Source organism: Leucoraja erinacea, chromosome 2 (genome assembly GCF_028641065.1).
Source record: "Leucoraja erinacea ecotype New England chromosome 2, Leri_hhj_1, whole genome shotgun sequence".
NCBI classification, from domain to species: Eukaryota; Metazoa; Chordata; class Chondrichthyes; order Rajiformes; family Rajidae; genus Leucoraja; species Leucoraja erinaceus.
The window spans coordinates 63,651,488-63,663,623 of NC_073378.1; the positions used below are offsets into that span (position 1 = coordinate 63,651,488).

General features: G+C 42.7%; 1 protein-coding gene across 4 annotated transcripts in view; it reads left to right on the forward strand.

Moving 5' to 3' along the window:
- The window catches only part of fyco1a (FYVE and coiled-coil domain autophagy adaptor 1a), a 216,304-nt gene that overhangs the window by 52,672 nt on the left and 151,496 nt on the right, over positions 1–12,136 (forward strand). For all 4 annotated transcript variants that reach the window (XM_055658169.1, XM_055658188.1, XM_055658195.1 and 1 more), the window contains exons 9-11: positions 3,823–3,915; positions 4,045–4,163; positions 7,511–7,678. In XM_055658169.1, the coding sequence (XP_055514144.1) occupies positions 3,823–3,915; positions 4,045–4,163; positions 7,511–7,678 (380 nt within the window). The remainder of the gene's footprint in view (positions 1–3,822; positions 3,916–4,044; positions 4,164–7,510; positions 7,679–12,136) is intronic.

Below are 12,136 nucleotides of genomic sequence, written 5' to 3' on the forward strand. Positions count from 1 at the left end.
CTCCAGCATTTTGTGTCTACCCTCAAGAACCTATCAATGTCTGCTTTAAAAATACTCAAAGTCTTGGCATCCACAGCCGTCTGTGGCAAGGAATTCCACAGATTTGCCACATTCTAGCTAAAGGAATTCCTTCTCATCTTCTTTCTAAAGGTATATTCTTTTTTTATGCAGCTATGCCCTCTGGTCTTAGATTCGCTAATGGAACCATCCTCTCCACATCCATGCTATCTAGGTTTTCTTCACCACCCTCTGGCTAAAAAAATTCTTCATCTCCTTTCTAAAGGTTCGGCCTTGTTAGCAGAGGCTTTTTGGGCAGGTGTTACCCAAAGCCCAATGGTTTGGAGCAGGTTCTGCGTTAGGATCGGGCACGCAGCGAGCTAGCGAGAGGACTGTCAGATCAGATCAGCCCAGGTTACCGAGTGGCCGAAGGGCGGATTTTAATGGTTCGTTATTAAACTGTTCCATCTGTGTGGCATCACCAGCTCTCTCTCCCCCAGATCCCCCACCCCAACTGTTGACAAAGTCTGACTGAGAAAATGCTCGCACTCATATTATGGGTTGGCTCCACATTTGACACTCACTGGGGTGGGCAGCGCCTCCTTCAAGTGAGCGAAAACAGGTCCCGTCAGCTGTGGAGCTCAGAACCACTCCTGAGTGAAGACACTATTTGGCTGCAGTTCAAATGGCTGCAAATTCTCATAATTATCACCGCCCGGTCACCCAACTGTGTGCCCTGACAGACTGGAACCAACCCCAGAGGTTAAAGCGACAGCAACTTTATTTAAGCCAACCCACTTCGAACGTTTGACCAGCCTGTTCGAATCCAATCTGAAATTTCCAACCTACCCCCACACGGCACAATCGCCTCGTTTCCTTTAATCCAGGAAGGTTGTTTAGATAGGAATGTAAGGACTGTCTCAAATTGGTTGACCACACAACTTGTAATTTGTGTTAATCAATATCAAATTTGAATGGCTGTGACCCAGGCTAATGCCAGGGATTTGATAATTGACAGGTTCATTCCATTTGCATTTTCAAGGGCGGTGCTGTATTGAGTCAATAATTTAAATAGATACAATTGTGGATTTGTGCAGCCTGCGCTGTGGCCGACTGTGACATATTTGACGGATACATTTATTTATAATTCTCATTGAAATTAATACGCAGGTCCGTACACACACAGTAGCTCAGCTGGCGAGAATATTTATCCCGAATGACCCATGGCCTGGGCATGCGCAGTTGTCAAGAGTCAAGTGTGTTTTATTGTCATATGTCCCGGATGGGACAATGAAATTCTTACTTGCTGCAGCACAACAGAATATGTAAACATAGTACATAACGGGGGAAAGAGAAGAAAAAGTTGAATAAATAACAAATATAGTGCAATAATAATATAGTCTTTTGCAGTTCAGAGCTCAGAGTTTATTCGTTGTTGTGTTTAATAGCCTGATGGCTGTAGCAAAGAAGCTGTTCCTGAACCTGGACGCTACAGTTTTCAGGCTCCTTCCTGATGGCAATGGTGAAATGAGTGTGTGGCCAGGATGGTGTGGGTCTTTGATGATTTTGACTGCCTTTTTGAGGCAATGACTATGATAGATCCCTTCGACGGTGGGGAGGTCAAAGCCGGTGATGGACTGGGCAGTGGTCACAACTTTTTGTTGTCTTTTTCGCTCCTGGACGTTCAAGTTGCCGAACCAGGCCACGATGCAACCAGTCTGTATGCTCTCTACCGTGCACCTGTAGAAGTTTAGAATCCTCTTAGAAATGCCGAATCTCCGTAATCTTCTCAGGAAGTTGAGTCACTGATGTGCCTTCTTTATAATTGAATCGGTGTGCTGGGTCCAGGAAAGATCTTCAGAAATATGCACTCCCAGGAATTTGACGTTTTTTACCCTCTCCACCATCGTCCCATTGATGTGAATAGGATGTGGGTCCTCGTCTTTCCCCTACCAAAGTCCACAATCAGTTTCTTGGTCTTACTGATATTGAGAGCCAGGTTGTTGTGCTGTCATTTGGTCAGTTGGTCGATCTCACTTCGACACCAAACTCATTTATAGTGTCTAATTCATAGATGAATGGGAGAGTGGATAAATACACAGAGAACAAAATAGCCTAGGGTTGGATTAGTGGGGACAATGAGTATTTAATGGCCAATGTGGCTCAGTGGGCCAATATGCCTGTTCAGTATTGTATCTCTGACCAGGAAATTATGCGCCAGTGAGCCTTACAGAAATGGTAGGGAACCTATTGGAACAGATTCTTTGGAATATGATCTGTTTACATTTGAAAGAAAATAGGCTAATCATGGGCTGTCAGCATTGCTTTGTGTGGAGCCGGTTATGTCTTACATACTTGACTGAATGTTTAGAGGTGGTATTGACTGATAACAGTCAAGCAGTGGATGTTATACTCATGAACTTTAATGTCCATTTAACAATATCCTGCACAGTAGGCTGAACCAGCAGATTAAGATGAATGGGATCTCTGGTGATTTGGTAGCTTGGATTCAGAACTGGCTCACCCACTGAAAACTGAGGATAGTGATGGAAAGATGATCAGTGACCAGTGGTGTTCTACAGAGATCAGTACTGGGACCTCTGCTGTTTCTGATGTATATGAATGACTTGGAAGTAAATGTAAATGGGTTGGTTAATAAATTTGCAGATGACAGAAAAAACAGTGGAGTTGCAGACAGGGAAGAAGGTTGTCAAAATATACAGCAGGATATAGATCAGTTACAGATATGGGCTGAGAAATGGCAGATGTGGTTTGTAGAGGCATACCAGTTTAATCTGGACCAGTGTGCAAAGTGGCACTTTGGGATATCATAAATAGGTGGAAAGTATACAGCGAATGGCAAGACTTAACAGCATTAATGTACGGTCCAAGTCCATAGCTTAAAATGTTTTTTTTGTTAAGCTGCATTTGGGTGTAATGGCCACTACAGGATGGGCGCTGAGGCTTTGGAGAAGCGCAGAAGAGATTTACCAGGATTATGTCCGTATTAGTTGGTATTAGCTCTAAGGAGTGATTGGACCAACCTTGATTGTTTTCGCTGGAGCATTGGAAGCAGAGGTGAGACTTGTTAGATGTTTATAAAATTGTGAAAGGCATAGCATAGACAGTTAGAGCCTCTTCCACAGTGGAAATATCAAATACTAGATGGCATAACTTTAAGCTTCGAGAGGAAAGGTTTAAATGAGAAGTATGGGGCAAGCTTTTTACACTGAGAGTGGTAGTACCTAAAATGTGCCGTCAGGCGTGGTGTTGGAAGCAGATGTATTGGTGTTATTAAAGAGACTTTTAGATTGGCACATGAATATGGAGGGGGTTGGATCACATGCAGGCTGCAAGGATTAATTTAATTTGGCACAACCATCTTGGGCTGAGGGCCTGCTCATGTGCTGTACTGTTCAGAAACAGTCATAAAGCATGGTAACCAGGCCCTTCTGCCCAACTCATCCATGCTGACCAAAATGCCCCTTTAACACTGTATATGCCCCATGATTTACAGTATCTATGAATTTGCTGTTTATCTATTTGGAGTTGTGCATTTTTCTGTTTAGTAGATTTATCAAGCCTAACATTGGGGAATATTTTTCTCAGAAGCGAACTCCCACGAGATTTTCTTGGTCCAGAAATAGATTCTATTTCTAAATTAGAAAATTGAGAAATTTCATCTTGTTTTAACATCATTTTCATTGCTTATTGAGGATGCGTTTTTAACTGTTGAGTGCTGATATTGACCAAGATGTATTGTATTAATTTGGAGGTAGTATGAAGCTAATACAAAGTTTTATTGATGATGCTTTCTGTTGACAGACTGTCAGTGAAGAATTGGAGGCTGTGAAAAAGGATCTTAATGAGGGTCAAAGTCAAATAGCTTCAATGGATAAACAACTTGCTAACCTTCAAGTAAGTCTGTGAACCTTTAAGAATTGGATCAACTATGCACTAACTGTTACTCAGAAGCATATTGTCAAAAATGTAATTGCATATCACCTTTACCATTTGTAATTGTTTAATGATATGTTTATTTATAAGGACCTCAGCAATAAATTAAAGGGGCAGTTGCAAGAGAAAGCACAAATAATTGTAGATTCGGAATTATTGAGAAACAAAGAGCAGGAAAAACTGAAGTCCCTTTCAGAAAACTTCATCAGGTATGACTGTTTAACGCTAAATGGAAGGCTAATTTTTTGCTTGTAAGTTGCAAATGGATGTATTTTGGACTGAGTTGAATCGGCTTTGGAATTTTCAACTTTTACAGTGCCCTCGATAATGTTTGGGACAAATACCCATCATTTATTTATTTGCGTCTACTCCACAATTTTAGATTTGTAATAGAAAAAATATCACATGTGGTTAAAGTGCACATTATCAGATTTTATTAAAGGCCATTTTTATACATTTTGGTTTCATCATGAAGAACTTACAGCTGTGCTTATACATAGTCCCCCCATTTCAGGGCACCATAATATTTGGGGCACATGGCTTCACAGACGTTTTTAATTGCTCAGGTGTGTTTAATAGCCTCCTAAATGCAGGTATAAGAGAACTCTCAGCACCTAGTCTTTCCTCCAGTCTTTCCATCACCTTTGGAAATTTTTATTGCTGTCTATCAACATGAAGACTGAAGTTGTGCCAATGAAAGTCAAAGAAGCCATTATGAGACTGAGAACCAAGAATAAAACTGATAGAGACATCAGCCAAACGTTCGGCTTACCAAAATCAACTGTTTGGAACATCATTAAGAAGAAAGACAGCACTGGTGAGCTTACTAATTACAAAGGGACTGGCAGGCCAAGGCAGACCTCTGCAGCTGATGACAGCAGAATTCTTTCTACAATAAAGAAAAATCCCCTGTCTGACAGATCAGAAATATTCTTGAAGAGTCAGGTGTGGATTTGTCAATGGTCACTGTCCACAGAAGACTTCATGAACAGAAATACAGAGGCTACACTGTAAGATGCAAACCACTGGTTAGTTGCAAAAATAGGATGGCCAGGTTGCAGTTTGCCAAGAAGTACTTAAAAGAGCAACCACAGTTCTGGAAAAAGATCTTGTGGACATATGAGATGAAGATTAACTGATATCAGAGTGATGGCAAGAGCAAAGTATGGAGGAGAGAAGGAACTGCCCAAGATCCAAAGCATACCACCTCATCTGTGAAGGGGGTGTTATGGCCTGGGCATGTGTGGCTACTGAAGGTACTGGCTCACTTATCTTCATTGATGATAAAACTGTTGATGGGAATAGCATAATGAATTAGACAATAGACAATAGGTGCAGTAGTAGGCCATTTGGCCCATCGAGCCAGCACCGCCATTCAATGTGAACATGGCTGATCATCCCCAATCAGTACCCCGTTCCTGCCTTCTCCCAATATCCCCTGACTCCGCTATCTTTAAGAGCTCTAGCTCTCTCTTGAAAGTATCCAGAGAATCGGCCTCCACTGCCCTCTGAGGCAGAGAATTCCATAGACTCACAACTGTGTGTGTGAAAACGTGTTTCCTTGTCTCTGTTTTAAATGGCTTACCCCTTATTCTTGAACTGTGGACCCTGGTTCTGAACTCCCCCAACATCTGAAGTGTGTAGACACATCCTATCTGCTCAAGTTCAAACAAATGCTTCAAAACTCATTGGCTGGTGGTTCATTCTACAGCAAGACAATGATCCCAAACATACTGCTAAAGCAACAAAGGAGTTTTTCAAAGCTAAAAAATAGTCAATTCTTGAGTGGCCATGTCAATTGCCTGATCAGAACCGAATTGAGCATGCCTTTTATATGCTGAAGAGAAAACTGAAGGGGACTAGCCCCCAAAACAAGCATAAGCTAAAGATGGCTACAATACAGGCCTGGCAGAACATCACCAGAGAAGACAACCAGTAACTGGTGATGTCCATGAATCGCAGACTTCAAGCAGTCATTGCATGCAAAGGATATGCAACAAAATACTAAACAAGGCTACTTTCATTTACATGACATGGCTGTGTCCCAAACATTATGGTGCCCTGAAATGGTGAGACCATGTATAAACACTGCTGTCATTTCTACGTAGTGAAACCAAAATGTATAAAAATGGCCTTTATTAAAATCTGACAATATGCACTTCAGCCACTTGATTTTTTTTCTATTACAAATCTCAAATTGTGGAGTACAGAGGCAAATAAATAATGATGGGTCTTTGTCCCAAACATTATGGAGGGCACTGTAGCTGCACACATGTGTGTCCATCTCCTGACCTGCTCTATATTCCACAGAATTTATGTTTAGTTTTAATTTAGGTTAATTTAGAGATATAGCATGGAAACAGTTCTGGCTCCTATTTTGCTTGGGCAGTTTACTACCCAGCTGTATTGACTTCTCCAACTTCAAGGAACCCTTGCTTTCCCTGTTTCTCCATCCCTCCCCCATAATTGCTCTCCAACCAGTCTGACTGCTCATTAAATGTTATCATTGTATGCTTCGTTGTCACCTTTCCCAAGCTAACAATGATCTATTCTACATTTTCCTTGCTTTATCCCCTTTGATGTTTCTTTTTCACACCTTACCCCTCCATATCTCTGTGTCTCCCTCTCCCTTGACTCACAGTTTGAACAAGTGTCTTGACCTGACACATCACCCATTTCTTCTATCCAGAGATACTGCCGGTCCCGTTGAGTTACTCCAGCATTTTGTGTCATTCACCCGTAGACCAGTTCTATGTAATCCCAGTTTTCCTGTTAGGGGCAATTTACAGAAGCTAATTAACCTACAAACCTGTGTGTCTTTGAAATGTGGGAGGAAACTAGAGCAGCCAGAAAAAGCCCACACGGTCACAGGGAGAATGTATAAACTCTTTACAGACAGCATGTTAATACAAGCCCTTGACTACAGAATACTTCTTCTGCAGTTGTATAGGACTCTGGTGAGACCATATCTGGAGTATTGTGTACAGTTTTGGTCTCCTAATTTGAGGAAGGACATCCTTGTGATTGAGACAGTGCAGCTTAGGTTCACGAGATTGATCCCTGGGATGGTGGGATATGAGGAAAGATTGAAAAGACTAGGCTTGTATTCACTGGAGTTTAGAAGGATGATGGGGGATCTTATAGAAACATATACAATTATAAACGGACTGGACAAGCTAGAGGCAGGAAAAATGTTCCCAATTTTGGGCGAGTCCAGAACCAGGGGCCACTGTCTTAGAATAAAGGGGAGGCCATTTAAGACTGAGGTGAGAAAAAACTTTTTCACCCAGAGAGTTGTGAATTTGTGGATTTCCCTGCCACAGAGGGCAGTGGAGGCCAAATCACTGGATGGATTTAAGAGAAAGTTAGATAGAGCTTTAGGAGCTAGTGGAATCAAGGGATATGGGGAGAAGGCAGGCACGGGATATTGATTGGGGACAATCAGCCATGATCACAATGAATGGTGGTGCTGGCTCGAAGGGCCGAATGGCCTCCTCCTGCACCTATTTTGTATGTTACTTCATAGAATTCACTATTGATATTTATTTTTCAACAGTACCCAGCAAGAGCTGGAAGTTGTAAAAAAGGAGCAAGAAGAGTATAAGCAACACCAGGAGGAGAATCAAGTGGAAATGAAGAGAAATGAATTGAAACTTCTTGCTGAAGTAGATGACTTGAATCGAACTAGGGAATTTTTGGAAGAGCGCCTAATTGAACTTATTAAGTATGATGCAACACTCAATAGATTTTTTATTAAGACATAGTTAGTTATCAGTTAAGTATCTATTGAATAAGATGCTTAATAATTAATGATTAATTTAATTTAGAGTGGACACAGGCCTTTCGGCTGCACGCTGACCATTGATCACCCATACACTAGTTCCTTGTTTTCCCTTCTTCGCATCCTACATACAAGGGGCAATTTACAGAAGCCAATTAACCGACAAACCGGCACAGTCTTTGGAATGTGGGAAGGAAACCGGAGGACGTGGAGAAAACCCATGCAGACAGCACCCGTAGTCAGAATCGAACCCAGGTCTCTGGCGCTGTGAGGCGGAAGCTCTACCATTGTGCCACTGTGCCGCTCTAAATACCACTGGTGTTTTACAACTTTTAAGATTTTATTATAGTGTAGGCTCCAGGAATATAAGTAGAACTTTCACACCTAAAAGCAGGTGCTTTGTGGTTATAACATGCAAGGTCTTGCAAAGAAACCACATTCTCCCATTAATTTTATCGCACTATTTTTAGACCATGTAAAAGAGTGCCCTCTCCAATCCAGTAAACCGCTCTGAGACCACATAGGTGTGATGCCCCATGTCTCACCCCTACATTACATATTCTCCACCAGCACTTCCCTTGCCACTATCAGATTTATTGACCATCATTGGACTGTTTTCCAAGGGTAAACCATCACGTCCAGGCGCTTTCCGATGGTTCATCCCCCTGAAGGATCTTCTGACGCCGGCCTCTGTGACTATGACTGTAACATCTTCAGAGCGAATAGGGGCTTGGGAAGGCACATCAGTGTTCACCCTATCGAACCGTGCGTAGAACGCATTGAGGTCATCAGGGAGTGATGCTTCGCTGTCGTTTGAGCCGCCTCCTGATTTTGCCTTGTAGGAGGTGATGGCATTCAAGCCCTGCCACAGTTGCCAAACATCCGTCTCATCCTCCTGCTTTGAGAGGTTGGTTAGGGTGCACATCAACTCCTACCTCGACAAGAACCTCGACCAACTACAGTTCGCATACCGCCACGACAGGTCAACGGTAGATGCAATTTCACTGGCTCTCCACTGCACTGGACGACTTGGACAACAAAAACACCTACATCAGGCTGTTGTTTATAGACTACAGCTCGCCGTTTAATACCATCATCCCTTCCGAGCTGATTACCAAGCTCACGGAACTGGGCCGCTGCGCATCCCTCTGCAATTGGATCCTCGACTTCCTCATCCACAGACCACAGTCTGTTCGAATTGGAGGAATCACTTCATCCTCAGTACCAATTAGTATGGGAGCACCTCAAGGCTGCGTGCTCAGCCCCCTGCTTTACTCACTCTATACCCATGACTGCGTAGCCGGGCATAGTGCAAACTCCATCATCAAGTTCGCCGACGACACCACTGTTGTTGGACGAATCACAGATGGGGACGATAATAGAAGTGAGATCGACCAACTGAACAAATGGTGCCAGCACAACAACCTTGCTCTCAACATCAGTAAGGCCAAGGAACTGATTGTGGACTTTAGTAGGAGAAGGACCCACAATCCTGTTTATATGGTGGAAAGGGTCAATAACTTCAAATACCTGAGCGTGCATATATCAGACGATCTTTCCTGGACCCAGCACACTGATGCAATTGTAAAGAAGGCACATCAGCAACTCTACTTCCTGAGAAGATGACGGAGATTCGGCATGCCGAAGGATATTCTCCTAAACTTCTACAGGTGCACGGTAGAGAGCATTCGGATTGGTTGCATCATGGCCTGGTTCAACAACTGGAGCGTCCAGGAGCGAAAAAGACTACAAAAAGTTGTGACCACCGCCCAGTCCATCACCGGCTTTAACCTCCCCACCGTCGAAGGGATCTATCGTAGTCGGTACCTCAAAAAGGCAGCAAAAATCATCCTGGCCACACACTTATCTCACCACTGCCATCAGGAAGAAGGTACAGGAGCCTGAAGACTGTAACGTCCAGGTTCAGGAACAGCTTCTTTCCCACAGCCATCAGGCTATTAAACACAACACATAAACTATGAGCTCTGAACAGCAAAAGACTATATTATTCTTTGTTATTTGCAGAATATTTGTTATTTATTGAACTTCCTGTTATATACAATGTTTACATATTCACATATTCTGTTGTGCTGCAGCAAGTAAGAATTTCATTGTCAGTCTCCCTATCTGCTTCCACTACCTGCAACCTCCGGCAACCACCTGAACCTCCGGGAACCACACGGAAACCTTGGGTGGGGCGCAAAGTCTCCAGAGGTTTCCGTTCAGGTTTCCTAAGTGGGACAGGGGCATAACTCCCGCTTTTAATAGTGTCTGACCCACATTTACTCCAGCTTTTTGTGTCTTTGGTTTAAACCAGGATCTGCAGTTCCTTCCAATACCTTTCTAATAGATCTCTTCTGCACCTGCTGGATTTAAAGAATCTAGTTCTTTAGTATGTGATGTCTAGAATTTGTTTTAATATTTCCCAAGGGGTTAGCTTGTCTTCAATAACATTTTAGTTCAATTTCCTTTATATTCTATGCCTCCATAATAATTGTCTATTTCTTGACTTGTCTGGCACCTTTGAAATGTTTATTTACATATACTACAAAATCTCTTTGTTCCCGCATTCCCCTTGAAGTTTTACTATTTAATTTACATTGCCACTCCATGTTCTACCTTAAAAAAAATATATAATTTAGTTTAATTTAGAAATACAGTATGGAAACAATCCCATTGGCCTACCGAGTTCTTCCTGACCAGCAATCCTCGCACATTAACACCTCCGTGTTTACATTTACATCAAGCCAATTAACCTACAAACCTGTTCGTCTTTGACATGTGGGAGGAAATTGAAGATCTCGGAGAAAACCCAGGCAGGTCATCAGGAGAACGTACAAACTCCATACAGACAAGCATCCATAGTCAGGATTGAACCCGGGTCTCTGGCGCTGTAAGGCAGTAGTTCTACTGCTATGCCACTGTGCCATTCATCTCTGCTTTAAATGTTGTCCTCCATGTGCCTGCTTTTTTTCTTTACTTAATCGTTCCATGTATTTTACTTCATTACTCACTGCACAATGTTAGCTTTAAATTTTGAAATTGTATCCAGGTATATGGAAAAACAAAGCAGCAGTGGTCTTAATTCTGATGGTAGGAAAGATTATAATGTATTCTCTCTCTCCAGATACATTATAATGCAGCTATTTATCGTTATTTCTTGCTTTTTCCTGGCCAATTTCATATTTGTGCATGTCCTGGTTCTCCATTTCCAAGGGCTTAGATCTTGCAAACATTTTTCACCTGGCATGATATCAAAGAGGGACGATGATAATGAAGGCATATGTTATCTGACAGACAGCCTGTCAAGCTATCTGTTTGACAGTCCAGGAGAGGCCAATCTTCAGCATCATTGGTAACAACTGGGTCCAATTAGTTGATATTAGTTTGTCACTTGAACTTCTCCTTATAAAACTGAGGAATTTTAGCCAGAGGGGAGAAGGTAGAGGATGAGAGAAGAAGCAGGAGAGAAGGAGGAAAAAGAAGAGAGTGAGAAAGGGAGACAAAGTGGGGCACCTCCTTGCTAGCTTTGTTCTCCTGTCACAGATTTGATGAAGACTGAGCCACTGGGTCAAACGCGAGACCACTTGCGCCACTGTGTGGTCACTGGACTGGACTGCTGGGAATGAAGCCTTAAACAGCCAATGCCTCTACCTGAGACTATGAATGAGCAGGTGGGGCAAGCCTGAGATGCCAGAATCTCTTCCTGCCCACAGACAACGAAGGACTACTTGCGCACACACATTGAGGTAAAGACTGGTCGCGGCGATAAACCAGAGACCACCAGCGTTGTCTCTTATAGCCCAAAGCTGAGACACCAGGAAGAAACCCTCGGGTATCAACACCTTTTCTAGGGCCATGGGTGAACTGCAGGGAAAAGCCTGAGATCGTCATGCCTCCTCCTTCGAAGACCAGGACTAAGCAGCTGAGACAAGCCTGGGATTACCAGCATCATCGCACATGCACTCTGACGGCGAACGACAGTGTTGTCATGCAGTCCAGGACTTTCATGTCACTAAGTAAAATATATCACGTGAGTTCACTCAACTGTAAGTGTCGGGTGGTGGATTATGTGAAGTGCAGGTAAGAGTTGATCTTGGCATCATGTTTGGCATAAACATTGTGGACCAAAGGACCTGTTCCTGTGCTGTATTGTTCTGTTCTGTGAAAGGACTGCTGAAAATACTTACCAAATTGTATTTCCTACAGCAACACTCTCTTGCTTACTTCTTCAAAGACCTCAATTTAGATATGCACAGAACAGGCCTTTTGGCACAACCGGTCCATGCCAGCATTTATCTTCTACATTATCCTTCGACTTCGACTCCAGTTTTTGATTATATCAAATTTGATCTGCTTGATATTTGTTAATATACATTAATTTCCAATGTCAAGTAAATG